The following is a 19,091-nucleotide window of genomic DNA, read 5'->3' on the forward strand; positions in this document are numbered from 1 at the left end:
AACAATCAATTACATATATTTGAACTGTGTACAGTTCCAGCCAGGACCACCTTTCTAAAATGCACAGTGATTGGCAAATTCAACATGCACTAGCATTTCAGGTGCCTGCTAACAAAAATAATAAACAAACAAGTTCTAGTCACGTGAGTGCTGATCATTACATTACTTTTTTTGTCAAGCTTCCAACTGTTTCCATTTCACATCCCCCCAACCATTACCTCAGTGTTAGCCTTGGTAACATCAATAGATAAGAGCACAGCCAGCCAATAGGAATACATACATACATATTCATTCCTAAGTGACCTTTACTGACCTGGGAAGTGTGAACACTTTGTTTCATTTTCTGTTGGTGTTCGTTAGTTTCCAGTTCCATTTCCCATCCCCCCAACCATCACCTCAGTGGTAAGCTTGGTAATATCAATAGATAAGAGGGCAGCCAGCCAATAGGAACACATATTCATTCCTAACTGACCTTCAGTGACCTGGAAAGTGTTTATTTGTATCATTTTCAGTTAGTGCGCACTAAATCGAGTTAGTGCGCATTAACGGGGAGTTAGTGCGCACTAACTCCCGTTAGTGCGCACTAACACGATTTAACGATTTTTAACGATAAATCGTTAGAATTTCTATTGTATCGTGTTCTATAACGATTTAAGACGATATTAACATTATCGGACGATAATTTTTATCGTTGAAAAACGATTCACATCCCTAATGATTAACATATTGTTAGAGCTGGCTGCAGCTGGTATTGCAACAGAAGTTTCCAGACAAGTGCAGACATCAAGTTTGGATTAGATTTTTTTTTCCTAAGGTTTGTATTCATTTTCTAAGTCTAAGCACAGAATCCAAATTAGGTTCCTCTCCATCACTGCATTCAGAGACTGAGAAGGGACATTCTTCACCTGTCTGACTCGGTATCAGGAGTTACAATGAAACACATTTTATCTGGGCAGTCAAAGCTCACATGTATGCTGCAGAGAGGTTGGTATGAAAAGTTTGTGTTTTTGTAGATGACACTATGCTCTGCAATAAAGGTGTATGCCCCTAATGGTGTAGACACAATAAGGCAATGTTCTTCAAGATAAGGACCAGAAGCCAGTGACAACTGCCATGGACCCCTAGGGTAGAACCTGATTGGTTCACTGCCACTGGGGAAAAGAAACATCCTGTGCATGCTCTATCTGTGATTGAAGTTATCCCACTCCCTGCATAGCTGGAGAGAAGCAGGTGAAGGCAAGGGTCTACAGTGGTGAGAAGAGCCCTGCCCCTGCTTCATCCCCAGCCTCATCCAGCATTTAGTTGTAATGGAGACGGAGAAGCAAATCATGGTAGCAAAGAGAACAGCCCCTGGTTTAGCCTGACCCTGCAGTGAATCAGAGAGGAGCAAGAGAAGCAGACAGCTGTGCTGAGAAGACTGAGCCCCCATCCCCCATCCACCACCCAACCTGGCCCCACAGCACACCGAGAGCCAGAGGAGCAGGAACAGCCAGGTCCCAACGGCAATGGAAATAGGAAGGCACACTCCTTCTGAGCAACATATACCACATACCTGTATATATAAATGATTCAAAATGTATTTGTATCAAAAGTTTTTGTTAAAAAGTTAACATACATATTTATCAAAATACAATACATAAATCAAACAATCACTCACGCCCCACAATCATACAATACAATATACATATTTTTCTTGTCTAAATAACAATTTGTACTAATTTTTATCAACACAGTTTATTTTAAAAGAACTCCCTATAATCTCATCATTATTTTCAATTTCTCCACAACAAAGTGGTACAACCCTTATGTTCTTCTTTCTTCTCCCAAATAATTTCTCATATTCTTTTTCTTCTCCCAAGAGAAGAAAGAAGAACATAAGGGTTGTACCACTTTGTTGTGGAGAAATTGAAAATAATGATGCAATTATAGGGAGTTCTTTTAAAATAAATTGTGTTGATAAAGATTAGTACAAATTGTTATTTAGACAAGAAAAATATGTATATTGTATTGTATGAATGTGGAGTATGAGTGATTGTTTTATGTATTGTATTTTGATAAATATGTATGTTAAATTTTTAACAAAAACTTTTGATACAAATACATTTTGAATCATTTATATATACAGGTATGTGGTATATGTTGTTCATAAATTATAATACCTGTGGTTAACCCTATGATGTATATGTGTACTCTCCTTCTGAGGCCAGATGAGCAGGAAACACAATATAGCAAGCAGCAGGAAGACACAGCAGTGGGGGTGGAAGTCGATCTTATTGTAGCCAGCAGCAAGAAGAGCACAACAGAGGGAAGAGTGGAGGAACAGAGCTGCACACTGAGAGAGCACTTTTTCAGAGTCTTAGCAAGGAAGCTAGGTCCTGTGTAATTTGAGAGGGGGCAAGGGAAGGGAGGTAGAAACTAAGTGTTGGAGTTGGAAGTGGAGGTGTAATGGAACAGATAAAGCATGGCAACAGCAGTAGTAGTAGCTACACACATTCACATACATACACCCCATGCTACCTGAAGAGCAACCTGAAGAGCAAGAGAGGGAGGGAGTGACAGAGGAGGTGTGATGGTCAATGGGAAGTTGTCAAGGGGACCCCCCTCCAGTTAGCCATGATATTGGAGGAGGACCCCTCTTCAACCTGGCTCTGCTCTAGCTTCATTGGATCTAACATGCCCCCACTAAAAAGATAGTGAAGACTACTGCAATAAGGCATGATCTAAGAAAGCTTGATGAGTGGTCAAGTGTTTGGAAGCTAATATTAAGTTAATAAAATGTGGAGACAAGCATTTGGAGTGCAGACATATAAGGGAACAGTATTTGATGGGGCATGAGATACTGATGTTCTTCAGGCAAGAAGGAGATCATGGGTGACCATATCTGATTATCTCAAAGTTGTGGAACAGTGTGACAAGACAGTGAATTGAACCAGAGAAATGCTAGGATGTATAGGGATAGGTATTATCAGAAAAAAAACAGAGATGATAATGCCTCTGTAGAAATTATTATGGATGTGCATTCATTTGAAATTAATGGGCAAAATATAACAAATGAGCCCATATTTGTTTCATTTGTGGCCTCCTGATACAAATGGAGGGGGTCCCTTGAATGAAATGAATCATCTTTGTCTCATTTATTTATGTTTCCCATTCATTTCTATGACACACTGATATCAATGGCTGTGTATAGCTAAGAAAAAAATAACTGGTTACTATATCAACCAGACCTTCTTGTCAGAGCCTTGTCAGAACCAAGGCAGGACAAGTTAACAAGGAGACTTGCTAGAGGTAAAATCATGGTGCAATATCTTTTTAAATAGACTATAGCTGCTATCTGGATCAAGTGACACTGACATCCTCCCAACTGTATTTTCTGAATATGTACAAGAAGCAGTCTGTATTTCCTCTCTAACTCTTCATATAGAAGGACATGCTAGTAGAAGCTCTCACAGAGTTTAAAGCTTAACTTTTGGATTTGGCACTGGTAAAAGGCTGTATATAATCTTTTCTGTGTTGCAGTGGCTTCATTCACTGTGACAAAAATAGAGATAGTACACTGCTGCTGATTTAGATTTTTCTTTTCACTGGGGAAGGGTCAGGGTGGGAGAAAGTGTGCAGCAGTACTAATAATTGTTTTTTGTCTATGGATACCAGTGACATGAACAGTGCACACTCAGAGAAGTGTGTAGAGTCAGTCAGCACAGCATACATACATATGATATATATATGTGTGTGTATAACAGACAATTCTCCATACAGTGAGTGACACTGTGAGTGAGTATACATTTATAGTTACAGTATCAATAAATGTATTTGTAATATCCAAACCTCAGGTAGACAATGCACTTCAACAAATTCCATTATGTCAGGAAAAAGGAGGGGAGGGGATGTTGGCAGTGTTTATCCCACGCCCCCAGAACTGTGAAGGACTTCAAAGGGGCGTGGGATAAACACTGTGGATCCATAAAGTCAAGAGGCCGCCAATGAAGAGTGGGTGACTCGCCAGAATGATGGCTACTGCCTGGAGACAATACCCTTATTAAATAAACATACACATGCTTACTGTGACTCCAACATCGCTCTAAGCTTCAACAGCAAGAGGAAATGTGGAAAAAAGGATTCGCACTCACAAAGAGGTGAGTAGCTGGCTTGTTACGGCGGTTACTACCCCAAATCAAATAAGCCTGATACTTCACTTTCAATGCATATACAGCATAGTTCTCTGCTTCAATGGCAGGGGAGAAGAAAAACTGATACTTCACACATCCAGCAGAGCTCTCTGCTTCAACGGCAGGGGAGAAGAAAAGAGGGTTCGCACTCACAAAGCGGGGAGTAGCTGGCTTGTTACGGCGGTTACTACCCCAAACCAAATGTGCCTGATACTTCACTTTCGATGCATATCCAGCATGGCTCTCTGCTTCAACAGCATGGGAGAAGACTGATACTTCACGCATATCCAGCATAGCTCTCTGCTTCAACGGCAGGGGAGAAAAAAAGAAAACTGATACTTCACGCATATCCAGCATAGCTCCCTGCTTCAACGGCAGGGGAGAAGAAAAACAACCAATAAGGGCTGTATAACATAGTCTGGGTAAAACAAATAAGCATGGGTGTAGCTTGCTTATTGCGGCGGCTACTACCCCTAACTAATCAAGCTAGATATTTCACTTGGATGCAGCTCCATCACTGCTCTCTACATTAAAGGTGGGGGTGGAAGGGAAATAGAACCAAGAGCTAAGAGAAACAGATAAGTATGAGAGAAAAAATGTGTGAAGCTTGCTGGGCAGACTGGATGGGCCATTTGGTCTTCTTCTGCCGTCATTTCTATGTTTCTATGTTTCTACGAGTGACAGTATTGGCAGGGGCAACAGTAAAAAAAAGGCAGTCTTGTACCTAAACTGAAGTGGGAATTTTTTAGGTCTAGAATGGCAGGGGAGGAAGGCATTTCTGAAGATCCTAATAGAGAGGTGCAGGAAAATAGCAGGACATTTCCATCAAAATGTGAAGATAAAGCAGTTTTTCTGTGAGAAGCAAGAAGAATTTGAGATGCCTCAAAAGCATCTCATTCAAGATGTTGGCATCTGTTGGAATTCCATCTGTATGATGCTACAGAGGTTAGCAGAGCAGCAAAAGCCCCTTCATGATCTGTTTCTGGAAACAGAGTAGGTGTACATTGCCCCTTATGGCATAATGATTGGATAGCGATGAGCCAGATAGTACAAATCCTAAAGCCCTTCAAGGGATGCCACAGATGATCTGAGTTCCAGAAGCACCAACCCAGGCAGAGTCACTCCTATAGTAAATATTCTGGAGGAAAAGTTAGATGCCTTAAGTGAGCAAGAGGGAATGGAAGCAGAGATATTACAGATTTGGATTCTTTGCTAAAGCAGATGCAAGAGAGACTGAAACCTCTTACAGAAAATAGTACATGCAGTTTGCTACAAGTGGACACCTCAGAGAGTAGTGCAAGCAGGAATAGCACCCTGTCAGCTAGTACTTCCTCCTCCACCTCAACATGCCAAAGCCACATTGCCCACAAAGAACCATTTCTCCTGACACAGGCCATAGCTAAAACAGCTGGTAAGACAGACTCTCGGCCCATCCTAGCACAAATTTTTGTGACATGCTATTTTGCAAAGCCCATCGAATACATGGACATGATTGTGCTGGAATATTGAACATAGTCCACAGTCTGGCCAGACCTAGCCAAGTTGACTCTGCACTGTCTTTTCTGTCCATCAACCAGCATGCCCAGTGAACATGTCAATGACAGGGGACATTGTGAGCCTTCATTGCTCAAGGCTGGGAAGAGAGTTGATGAAAAATATGATCTTTTTGAAAATCAATATGTCTTTGCTTGGGTTTCCAAAATTTCCATGTGAGTGGCATGATAACTGAAAGCAATTGAAGGCTTTGCTGCTGCTCTGCCTACCTGCCATGTCCCTGATGTACCATCTTAGGGGTCTTTGTACCATTCTGCTTATCTGCCATACCCCATATGTACTGCCTTAGTGGTATAATTGATCCTCTACCTACCTGCCATGCCTATGATGTACCAGCATTGGAGTTTAGATGCCTCAGTGTTATTTGCTGTTTGAATCTCAGCCTAGTTTACCTACCCTGTTCCTTTGTTGGTTATATTGGGGTGTTTTGTCCCCAGAAAAAAAAAATGAAAAAGAAAAAAATGTTTAATCTTCCACCCCATCTATTTTCTGGCTCTCTACCTTATTGTTATTTTGTACATGTCTAGGAGCCCATTCTAATTCTTCCACCATTCTTCTTTCTTGGTTATACTGGGATGTGTTGTCCCCAAAAACCTTAGTCAGAAGGAAGAAATGCAGGCACAACAGAAAACACATACATGAGAGACCTTTTACATGTTCTGAATGTGGTAAAGGTTTCAGTAGGAAGAGAGAATTAATGCAACACCAGAAAATCAACAAAGGGAAAAGATTGTGTTCAGCTATAGAATATGGGAAAATCTTTATTAATTAAGCAATTTTCACAAATTACCAGAAAAGTTACAATGATGAGAGACCATTGCCATATTCTGATTGTGACAAAAGTTTTTATTGTAAAGCAAATATCACAAAAAAAAAACAAACAAACAGAATTCCACCCAGAGGCAAGATCATTATCAAAGAGGAATGTAATAAAGGTTTCTGTCACAAAAGTGATATTGAATATTGATCATGCTGTTGTACTAAATCTGACAAGTGGCAAGTGCTTTAACAGTAAGACATATCTCCCATATTATTTTACCTTGATGCTATATCCCCTATCTTATACCTTATGAATCTTTCGTCCACTTAGCTTTACTGCCATACCCAGATTTTGTACCTTGAGGATCTTGCTATCACTCTATCAGCAGTCATAGCTCACACTCTACACCTTGGGGTGTATTTGCCATTGTGGGAGCTGCTTTGCATTTCTTATGGTACTGTCATGTGTTGATGCCACTCTTTTTGCTGCTTTGTCCCTTTTTCCTGCCACCTTTTCTGCTTTGTTCCTCCTCCATGGTGCCTTAGGATGTTGATGTCACTTTGCCTCTCATGCTGCCTTTCAGGATTCATGCCACTGTTGGTGCCCTCTTTTAAAGCCTTAGAGTAGATTTTAAAAACATACGCGTGCGCGTACTTTTGTTCATGCCACCGGCACGAACAAAAGTACACAAGATTTTATAAGATACGCGCGTAGCCACGCGTATCTTATAAAATCCGGGGTCGGTGTGTGCAAGGCTGCGCAAAATTAGCAGCCTGCACGTGCCGAGCCGCACAGCCTGCCTCCGTTCCCTCCGAGGCCGTTCCGAAATTGGAGCGGCCTCAGAGGGAACTTTCCTTCCGCGTCCCCCCACCTTCCCCTCCCTTCCCTTATCTACCCCAGCCCAACCTAAATCCCCCCCCTTACCTTTCTTGGGCAAGTTACGCCTGCTTGAAGCAGGCGTAACTTGCACGCGCTGCCCCGGCATCCCCCGGCACAGGCCGCAGTGCCGGGGGACTTGGGACCGCCCTCCCGGTCCGCCCCTGAACCATCACCATGCCCCCGGACCCGCCCCGGACTGCCCCCTGCCCCGGACATGCCCCAGACATGCCCCCTCCTGCCCCTTTTACGAAGCCCCGGGACTTACGCGTGCCCCGGGGCTTTGCGCGCGCCGGTGGCCTATGCAAAATAGGCGTGCCGGCGCGTGAGTGCCCTGCGCACGTAAATCCAGGAGGATTTACGCGCGCATGGGGATTTAAAATCTACCCCTTAGGGTGTTATTTTCACTCGTTGCTTTTTTGCTCCTCTGATGGTGTCTTAGAGAATTAATGCCATTACTGGTACCCTTTTGCCCCATACAGTGCCTTAAGCTTTTCATGCCACTTTTGGTGACACTTTCCTTTGGAGTTCTTTCCTCCTTCTGATGTCTTCTCACAAGTTTCAATAGAATTGATGAGAAAACCCCAATTTTGGAGCTGCAGTGCTTCCCCCATTGGCTTTAATAGCAAATGAATGAATAAATATAACAAATAAAAACGTATTTTAATTTTAAATGAACCAGATGAATATATGTGGCCTACAAAATGAATAAGTGAACTGAAAAGAAAATTTTACTACCGCACATTCCTAGAAATCATTAGTGGGTCCTCATCTGAAGTGTAAAGTCCAATTCAAAGGCCATCCCTATGGAGACCAAGTAGAGGTAGTCCAGATAAATGTTCTTTAAATGACTCAGTCTGTACCAATGAGATATTGGGGTAATTTTCATATGGGTGTGAAGTCTGCGGGTACTTTTTTCTCCCAGATTTACACTAATTTTCAAAGGGAAAGTACACTTCCACTGCACAGTTTATAAAATACAGCTGCAATTTTAAACACACTGACTGAAAACTGGATTGCCTGTGTGTAATTTTCTTTTTATTTTACCATATTAATTATTACATTTGTGTCTAATTATTCAGTATTTGTCGGAATGGAAAACTTCATTGCATCTCCGTGCACATCAATGAGAGTGAGTAACGCTGTTGGCCTATATATTTCCTATGCATGTCATTGAATGGTATAGAATAGAGCATGCCTACCAAAAATAGAAAAGATATCAGCTTATTTTCCTTAATGTAACGATTTTCTCAGTTCTCAGGTCCCAGCTCATACTTAATTATTCCATCACCCTACCTAGGAATACTTGCAGTTTCATCTGATACAAACAAGAAAACTTATTAATGGAACACATTAAATAAAATGTCATTTAATACTGCTGATTGTGAAGATCTTTTCTTCTATAAAATTCCCCATCTTCTTTGTTATAGAGGAGCAGAAATGTTACCTGCTATACTAACTGCTTTCATCACATTTCTGGCAACAAATGTCATAGTTTATTTGTGCGCTGAATGAAAAAATATTTTCTCTAATTTGTTTTAAATGTGCTACTTAACAGCATCATGGAGTGTCCCCTAGCCCTAGCACTATTGGAAAGGGTAAATAACCATTCCTTATTTACCTGTTCCATCTCACTTATAATTTTGAAGACCTGTATTATATCTCCTCTCAGCCTTCTCTTCTCCAGGCTGAACAGTACTAACCTGTTTAACCTTTCCTCATAGGGGAGCCATTCCATTCCCTTTATCATTTTAGTCGACTTTCTCTGCACCTTTTCTATAGCTCCGCTATATCTTTTTGAGATGGGGTGACCAGAACTGCACACAATACTCAAAGTTCGGTCACACCATGAATTGATACATATGCATTATATCCTTTGTTTTTATTTTCCATTCCTTTCCTAACAATTTCTAGCATTTTATTTGCTTCTTTTTTTTTTTTTTACTGCTGCCAAGCATTGGGTTGCAGATTTCAAAGTATGTCCATACTCACTCCAAGATCAATTTCCTGGGTGGTGATGTCTAATTAGGTACACAATGTTGGGTTTCAGGAGTTTGGATACTTCTTCCCTATATGCATCGCTTTTCACTTGTCCACATTAAACTTCATCTGCTATTTAGATGCCCAGTCTCCCAGTCTCTCAAGGTCCTCTTGCAATTCCTCACAATCTGCTTATGACAACCTTGAATTTTGTGTCATCTGCAAATATGATAACCTCACTCATCACTCCCTTTCCCAGATCATTTATAAATATATTGGGGTAGATTTTAAAAGGAGCGTGCATGGCATACATGTGCATGCGCTACCCGGCGCGCACACATGTACACCCGTTTTTATAACTTGTGCACGCAAGTTATAAAATCGGGGGTCGGCGCATGCAAGGTGGTGCACAATTGTGCACCTTGCGTGCACCGAGCCCGTGCCAAGCCACGCTGCCTTCCCCCGTTCCCTCCCCTCACCCCACTGTCCCTTCCCTTCTCCTACCTCCCCCACCCTTTTCCCCCTACCTTTTTTTTGGGGGGTCTTGTTTTAAAACTTACTTCAGCCCTGGGGCTGAAGTAACTTGTGCGCACCGGCTGAGCAACAAATATGGCCGCTGTGCCGGGAGCCTGACCCCACCCACACCGAGCCGCAGTGCCTTCCCCGTTCCCTACCCCCCACCCTACCTTCCCTTCCCTCCCCCCTGCCCTTTCCTCCCTACCTTTTTTTTTTGAGGGGGGGGTCTTGTTTTAAAACTTACTTCAGCCCTGGGGCTGAAGTAAGTTGTGCACGCCAGCCGAGCAGCAAATATGGTTGCTGTGCCAGGAGCCTGACCCCGCCCCCTCCCCACCCCTTTTTGCAAGCCCCGGAACTTACACACATCCCGGGGCTTTATGCGTGTCGTCAGGCCTTTTAAAAATAGGCCCAGCGCGCGTAACCCTTTTAAAATCTACCAAAGGTAACGCATGAGTTCCTGCAAATTTTGTTTAAATGTAAACCGATGTGATATGTAAAATCGAACACCGGTATAGAAAAATAAATAAATAAATAAATAAAATCCGGCCCTTTGAAAGCTCTGGTCCCAGCCAATATAGATCCATGAAATAGTCTACATGCAGCACGTTCTCCATTGAGAGTAATGACTATTCAGTCCTATTCTCTGTTTCCTGTTCTTTAGCCATAATCATCCTGAGTTATTCCTCCAGGTTAATGCACATCAGTTTTCTCTCTCCCCATCCTCCTATGCACCATTCCCTTGGATTTCTTATTAAATCTCCACACTTTTTTTCCTTTATTTTTTGTTCCCCATAATGCAAAATTACAATAACTGGCATGGGGAAAATGGGCCCAATGATACAGAATAAGAATTAAGTGACTATAAGGAATTAAGGATGAGGAATCAAGTTGTAGGTGTTACCTTTTTATTGGACGAGCTTTCAAGCCTTATCCTTTCTTTGTCAGGTCACTGAAGAAACAATGCAGTTACAGCATTCTGGGTTTAACCAGTCCAGAGTCATCCAAGTCTTAGGCTGTCTGCATGTGTCATTACAGTTCAGTAAATGAAAGGCATGACAGGGGAGGAGGTTGACAGAGGTGACAAGGCAGTAAAACTTTATAGTTGAAAGGGTTTTTATCTGATAATGGCTGAGAAAGCAAATGTTCATTTGAAATTAGGATGATCAAACACTTTGAAACAAATAAGGAATTAATAAGACTTTCTCATCCAATATCAAATACAATATAGGTTTTCAGCTGTTAAATTATACTGCCTCATAATCTCTGCCAGCATTCCCTCTCACTTCCTTTCCCTTTAGTGAGCTGTAATGGACTAGGCAGGCAGCACAAGCTGTACAGTAGATGACTCTATTATTTAAATAGTATAACTGTGCTGTTTCTTCATTGATTAATTTATTTATTTAAAATATTTTATATTCCGCCTTTTCCATAAATTATGTACAGGGTGGATTGCAATCATACATTCACATTAAAATTTACAATAGAGATGTGAATCGTTTTTTGTGTTTGTGTCGTTCTTCGTTTTTCTGCCTCCACGGGAAATGTCGTTTTTTTGCGGTTCTTTTTTTTTCGCGAAAAATCGTTTTTTCAGTTAGTGCTAATTCCCTGTTAATGCGCGCTTACAAAAAACGTTAGAATTTGTTACTTTTTGTTAGTTTTTGTTAGTGCACGCTAACTGGAGTTAGCGCGCACTAACTCCTGTTAGTGCGCACTAATCCGAAAAATGAATTTTCGCGAAAAAACAGGAAAATCCCGATCGTTTTCAGGCTCCCCAAAACATGCCAAATTGAACAATTTCATTGAAATTTTCCAATTCAGCAAAAATGAATGCACATCTCTAACATATAACCATAATACAATAAAACATATAATCAATAAAATTACTTAAAATAACAGCAACCTGCACCGAGCCATAGACCTCATTTTTTCCAATTTTTTTCTAAAAATGTTTATATCTGCTTCCTGATGCAACTCAACAGGGAGTGCATTCCACAAGATATAGGAATGCACTATATAGGAAACTGTTCTTTCCTGGGTAGCCCTGCCCCTAAGCTTATAATTCTTTAGCAGAGGTATGCATAATAAACTTATTCCTTGTCATCACAATGAAAGCATCAACACGAAATCCTATAACTTAGACTGCAGTGAGCTTCCATCACTGTCATGTAGCAATCTATAAATTATTATCAGTATTTAAAAGTCTGCATGTGTCCTCCGCTGCAGTAGTGGCCAGTGGAATCCCCTTTGTATTGGGGAAATATGCTAAGATAATGGAGTGTCCATCAGTAGATGGGCTGCAACATTCTGTGTCAGCTGCAAAACTCTTTAATATTTTAGGCAACCCAAGTAACAAACTGTTATAATAATCAATAAGGCCAAATATCAACAAATGCAATATTGATAGAAAAGCATCTATAGGAAGTAATAACTTTAATGGCCGTGACATTTTTATTTTATAAAATGCCATTTTGGCTACCTTCTTCACATTGGCTTTCAATTTTAACTGAGAATCTAAAATAAAACCCAGATTCCTAGCTTCAAAAACAAGTAGAATTAAATATGTATCATAAGACAAATGTGTAAATCCAACCTTTGGAGACTGTTTATCAATCCATAGCAAAGTTGTTTTGCAATTTATCTGATGAAGAGAGGATAACTCTCAAAAATTAGTTACAAAGAAATCAATATTCAAAAGCATTTCACCAGATAACTCAGATGTTATTCAGCTATATGAAGATAATTTATACCCACCTAAGTTAGACCAGCTCTATGACTGGTCTAACATCCGATTAACTTAACTGGATAAAAGCGAATATCGCTACTTATCTGGTTAAATTAACTGGATAAAAACAAATATCGCTACTTATCTGGTTAAATTAACTGGATAAAAGCAAATATCGCTACTTTTCTGGTTAAATGAACTGGATAAAAGTGAATATTGCTACTTATCTGGTTAATGACCTGGATAAAAGCGAATTTTGCTACTTATCTGGTTAAATTAACTGGATAAAAGTGAATATCGCTACTTATCTGGTTAAATTAACTGGCTAAGTATAGCTGTTCTGATTTGTCCACTGCCCCAGTCAATTTTATGCGGCTAAAAGATAGCTGGATAAGTGACAATGAAAGCATCAACACGAAATCATATTACTTAGACTGAACGTGCTTTGAATATTGGGCCCTATAAGGGTAATTTTTAAAAGAAGTTACACATGTAAATCTAACATTCTATCATGCCAGTTTTAAAAAGCCATATACCCATGTAAAGTGCACTTAATCATGAATATCCTATGGACAATTCAATGGCATATACTGTACCGACATTCAAATGCTCACTTACGCGGGTAAAGTGCATTCACAGTGCTACAATAGTATGTTACATTTATACATGTAACTTCTTTTAAAATTACCCTTTAGTTTTTTAACCATAGTTTGCTTCACCCTAGTAAATCTCATTCAGATGATGAACAGCCTGAAGAAAGACTACCTCGGCTGTGCCCCTCCAACCATTAGGAGATGTCTCATGCACAGCAGATTTTACCAACAAGTAGAACATTAATCTTCCATCCAGAGTTGTCCATCTATGAACAGTGACTTATGTGGGATATCTTGAAAGGTGTTTTCCCAATATGATTGGAGTGGATAAGTTCTAGCATTGTAGAATAGGAATGGTTTGAATGTCACAACTCATTTTTAGAGGATACATTTTTAAACATCTGTGTAACCTAGTGACTTTCAGGTATACAAAAAATATACTTATGAGGCCATTTTTAGAAATAGCTCAATTATAATCTAAAGTTAACTCAATCCCAAGCATTTCAGTGGAGGTGTCTGCCATTAGATTGGCCTCTAAGTCCTTTGTTCTCTGTCCTCTCCCCTTTTCCTATAGGGCTTATCTATAGTAATATTTTGTCTTACAGCTTGTTCATCTGAGAAGGTCTACTTAGACTGCAACAGCATTCCCTCTGGTTCTTCAGAATTCCCAGTACGGAGAAGCTGTCAAACACGAAACACAGAATACGTATGTACCATATACCTCCATTTTTTGTATGGCTTGTCAAATAGGAAATTAAGATTTTATCACAAGACCCTCAAAATAAGTCATGGCTGTCATGGTGTGCCTGGCTGGGGTTAGGATACACCACTACAGGTGTGACAGGATGGCAGGGCTGGTTTTCTGCCTAGCCAGTCCCCTCCCCCACAGGTTGAGTTCTTGGGTTCTTCGGATCAGTAGGGCTGGGCTTCGGCAGCAGAACATCATGGCTGGTCACGGCTGGAAGCTGGGCTGGTTTTCTGCCTAGCCATCCCCCTCTCCCAAAGGTTCAGCCCTTGGATTCTGGGGACCGTAGGCTTAGCTGGACGAGGCTGGACAAGGTGGGATAGGCTGGACAAGGCAGGACAGGCACAAGCTGTAACTGAGATCTGATGCAGGTTGGACATTGTGGGCAGAGAAGACTGGAAGCAGAGATGTGGGATTGGAACAAGCAGGGAACTGAAGACTGGCTACTGGACAAGACTGGACAGGATACCAAGCAGAGACGAGGATTGGATATAGACAAGGCTTGGACAGGACACTGAGCCAGGACTGGAATTGGATATGGGCAGGATACTGAGTAGAGACTGGGAATGGATACAGACTGGGGCAAGGCAAAACTATAGAAAGGTAGGGAATGGATACTAGGAATTGGACTGGGCAGGGCAGGGCCTGGACAAGGGCTAAACAAGACAACACAGAACAAAGAACCTGAGGTCTGAAGGGAGCAATACAGAAGGCCCATAGGCTGCTAAGCATAAGGCCCAGAGGTCACTAGGCGAGGAGAGGCCTGAGTAAGTCGAAGAGTAGGCCCAGAGGACGTAAGGTGAGGCCTAGATAGGCCGCAAGACAAGGAGCAAGGTAACAGAAGTCCCAGAGGCCACAAGGCATGGAGCAAAGGAAGATAGGGCAGCTCAGAGAGCCAAGAGTGACTCCATGAAGAGGCAACTAGGTTCTGGCAAGGCAGGGTTAAATGAGGCTGGAGCTTGGGTGTGGTGTGAGCAGCGAGGAGGAGCTTGGCAAGGCTGGAGGTAAAGCTCGCTGAGGACCCCTGGTGGAGAGAAGGCTGCACCACATGCTGAATCAGGTGGCCAGTGAGGAGATGGCTTGGGGGTGCTGGGAACAGAGCTCACTGGAGGCCTCTGCTGGTGGGGAGGTGTCATAGCGGACAGGATTAGGGCACCACGAGGCTGCACAGCAGTAAAAACTATGATAATGGAAACATGATATTCAATCAAGACAGTCTGTCTTTTCCATGTTTACTATCCTTCCCCTTAATCTGTGCAAATTATCTGGTGAAAAGTTTTATTGTTTTCTATTCTTGAAAATGTTCACTAGAGGATTTAATGTAAAAAGGATTTGCGCCAATAGTCAAAATGTGGTGCAATTTGCCACAAGCCAGTAAAAAACCATTAGTATAACCTCTAAAAGAAATGGAGGGATTCAGAATTATGGTTATTTTTTTTACAAATAATGAAAATAATCATTAGTCAATTTACATATCAGCCATTTCACTCCATATCAGACATTTCAGTGTGGGGTGAAAAATGAAACAGAAAAAGTGTATTTTAAATGAATAATTTGAATGGAATAAGCACTTCAGTTTTGCCCTTTGCGGTTATGGTGCCAAAATATGTGCACATCTTTATCCCTTATCTTCCTTTATCCTGCCTCTGCCCCATCCAGTCCCTTCCTAATTTTCCCCTTCATTCTGGTCTTGTCTCTCTCTCCTTTTTTGTCTCTATTACATCATTGCAGCCATTTTGTGGGAAAGGGAGGGGATGGACCGCCATATTTATTTAATTGCTTTTCATTTTTGACAGAACATTATCCCACCACATGAGGCCGAACAACTTTAGACCTGCTCAAGAGCAGATCTAAAGTTATCCAGCTAGCCTAGTTGGATATACCCGATATTCAGCTAGGTTAGCCGGATACTCGATCCCTCTCTGGACCACCCTGAAATGCCCCTTTTTTATCCAGCTAAATTATAGTTGGGTAACACACGCCATGTTTCGAGGTAAAACCTCTGCATCAGGGGATTGTCTGAAGACACAGGAGTACTGAAATAAAAGGAGACCATAGAGGTTTTACCTCGAAACATAGCACATGTCGGACTGTTGGGATTTCTAAATAGAAAAGAAGGGCACAGATAAATGTTTGCTCCTGCAGATTTTACTTACTAAAAAATTACAAAAATTCTTGAAATTTGGACCGATGATTACATAAAAAGCAATGCAGGTTTTCTTCTTACAAGGACCTTGACACACTTCCTCCTGAACAATGGACACTGGCATTTCCTGGTTAAAGCATATGCTCTAACCCGTTAAATTATTCATATCATGTTATATTTATTCTACCTGCCTCTATCTTCCTTCCAGCTTGTCTTTAAGCCTCCAAGTTTTCCATACCTTGTTGATTGTAACTTTGACTTATTCCTTTTCCTTTGTTATCTATTATTTACCAGAATTGTTACCTCAGTTTTACCCTTTGTTAAAATGTAAACCGATCCGATATGGTTATCTACTATGAAGGTCGGTATAGAAAACTGCTAAATAAATAAATAAATAATAACCGGGAGTGCTTAATATGATGGTCGCTTGCTACATATATAACTTTCTAAATATTCAATCTATGCTGTTCATGGGTAGATTAAATAATAGCCAATGTTTGGAATAGGTAGCATGCTGGTGTACTTCTGCAGTTTTGTACTCCTTTACTTGTGGCTCCAGGACAGCCGGACGTGTTCTAAGTTTGCCTTTGTTATTCACAGTTTCACACAGAGTGCGTTTCTGGATGTGTGTGCCCAGATGGACTGATTGATGATGGCAAAGGGGTCTGTGTCCAGGAAAAAGACTGCCCGTGTGTTCACAATGAGAAATATTACTCCCATGGAACTCATATCAAGGTGGATTGCAACACATGGTAAGGTGCTGCCCTCTAGCACTAGCCTTTCACGGCCATCAGGGCAGATTGTGGAAAGGCTGGTGATGTGTCTGAACGTGAAGAGTGGGCAGTTGTCGAAAAGTGCTCTTGTAGCAGGCGAGGAGGAGAGAGCACTGAAAGGCAGAAGGTTTTCTTCATCAGCAGAATGTATAGAATGCCTACCCTGCAAAAAACCATGCCTTTGAATTTAGAATAGAAAAACTGCTCTCTCTCATTTTCTACCTGTGGTGAAAGGCTTTTCAAAATTAGTCCCATTAATCATTCCTTGGTCGTTAATGCAATGATAAAACGTACTGGATCACCACAAGCAAGCTTGTAGGGATACTTGATGAACAGTAAACGTGACAGAATCTTTATCTCTGTTCAGTCTTACTGTTAGGCCTGTATAGTATGCAAAACTATATGCACAATTTTTCTTCTGGGATCTATATGTGGTAAAAAAGTAGCATGTGTCATATTCCTATGGAAAATTTAGCAAAGATAATAAATATAACTCAGAGAGGTACAGTTAACTTTTCATCGAATCCTGTTTGTGAAGCAAATTTTTAGGTGAATTTTCAAAAGTTGCACGTGTAAAAAAAAAAAAAAATAGCACTTGTGTGAGTAAAACAGCATGTAGGCGAGTATATGCTATTTCAGAAACCTTGACATACACGCACAAATCAGGGTCCATGAGTATATTTATGCATGTAAAATAGGGGCAGGCCAGGACATTCCAGGGAGGGACCAACATTTACATGAGTAAGTTGCTATTTGATAAGCAATTTATGCATAGTAAATGCGGCACCTTCCTCGTGTATATTTGTTCCTGCTCAATATCAGGAGTAAGCGATTGTAAAGATGTTAAAAGTGAAGAAATGACTGGATGGAGGGTCTGGGTGGAATGGGGGAACTTCAGACTGAAGAGCCAGGAGGATCTTCGTGAGCTGCAGATGGACTGGGAGAACTGGTAGACTAATTGGTAAAAGTGGTCAGTTCATTGCCGCGAGCATGTTAGGAAATCACCTGACTTCCGCAGGTAAAAGTAATCTTAGTGGGGGAGGGGTTTGCAATGTAAAATCTACTTGCTTATCCATGTATATCATTTGTGCACACTTATCTTGCTAAGTTTGACTTATCTGGCTAAGCAGCCCCTTTGTCACTACTTGGACGAGTTCTGACTTATCCTGCTAAACAGCAGCAAGGTGCTACTTAAACAGAGAAGTCTGAAAAGTAACATAGCCAGAGAAGTCTAGAAAAAGCGCTACTTAGCCGGGTTGGTCTTAAATCACTACTTATCTGGCTAAGTCATGTAGCCGAATAAGTCTGAAAAGCACTACTTAGCCAGCTATCTGGTTTAGCTGGCTAAGTAGCACATTTTAGCTTTATTCAGCTATGTGATCTGGCAGCCTTGAGAACAACAAAGACATCATCCATTTATAAATCTTTTTTCATGATTGATATCTCTTCAACCTTTCCTTCCTTGGTTTTTCACAGTACATGCCAGAGAGGACAGTGGAACTGCACCAAAGTTATGTGCTATGGGACCTGTACAATCTATGGCAGTGGCCACTACATTACGTTTGATGGCAAATTCTATGATTTTGATGGCCACTGTGAATATGTGGCTTCTCAGGTAATTTAAAAGAGAACTATGCATTTGATGATTAGTTTGTTTCTCTGTCAGTTCTGGTAAACGTAGAAGAATACAGTGCATCAAAGCCAGAATGATACAGGAACTTTTATCATGGGAGGATGGGATCAGGAAAGACTAGTAAATGAATGATTTTTACAATTGAATGGAGTATGACCTCACAAGCATTTCCTATACATGATAGATTGTCATGACAATAGCCTAACGTCCTTCCCATGTGCTCACCATTTCAGCTACTGGTGCTGCTTCTGAATTTTTCACTCATTGTCCATGGATCCTGACTGCAGGAGTGTGGTCTTTCTAGGGGAAGAATAGGTTACTTAATCCTGAGATGCAAATATTGTACATCAAGAGTTTTCAAGCCTGTCAACTTGTACCCCCTGGTCAGTTGGGTTTTCAGGATATCCACAAAGAATATGCATGAGAGATATTTTATGTGGAGGCAGTGCATGCAACTCTGTCTATGCATATTCCTTATGGATAGCCTGAAAAACCGACTGACTACAGAGTCTTCAAGGACAGGGGTGTAAACCTCTGCGGGAATATAAACTATGCCTGTGTCACAAAACGCTGCCCACACCCCATCCTGGCCTCCTGCCAGTTCCCCGGAAAACATTTCTCAGA

At 41.2% G+C, this 19,091-nt stretch overlaps 1 protein-coding gene across 1 annotated transcript in view; it reads left to right on the forward strand.

The window, feature by feature from the left end:
* Window positions 1-19,091, forward strand: part of MUC2 (mucin 2, oligomeric mucus/gel-forming) — a 198,292-nt gene that overhangs the window by 69,712 nt on the left and 109,489 nt on the right. The window contains exons 17-20 of the mRNA XM_029583115.1: window positions 8,442-8,491; window positions 13,776-13,876; window positions 16,662-16,813; window positions 18,311-18,449. Of these exons, the coding sequence (XP_029438975.1) occupies window positions 8,442-8,491; window positions 13,776-13,876; window positions 16,662-16,813; window positions 18,311-18,449 (442 nt within the window). The remainder of the gene's footprint in view (window positions 1-8,441; window positions 8,492-13,775; window positions 13,877-16,661; window positions 16,814-18,310; window positions 18,450-19,091) is intronic.

This window comes from Rhinatrema bivittatum, chromosome 17 (genome assembly GCF_901001135.1).
Source record: "Rhinatrema bivittatum chromosome 17, aRhiBiv1.1, whole genome shotgun sequence".
In the NCBI taxonomy this organism is placed as follows: Eukaryota; Metazoa; Chordata; class Amphibia; order Gymnophiona; family Rhinatrematidae; genus Rhinatrema; species Rhinatrema bivittatum.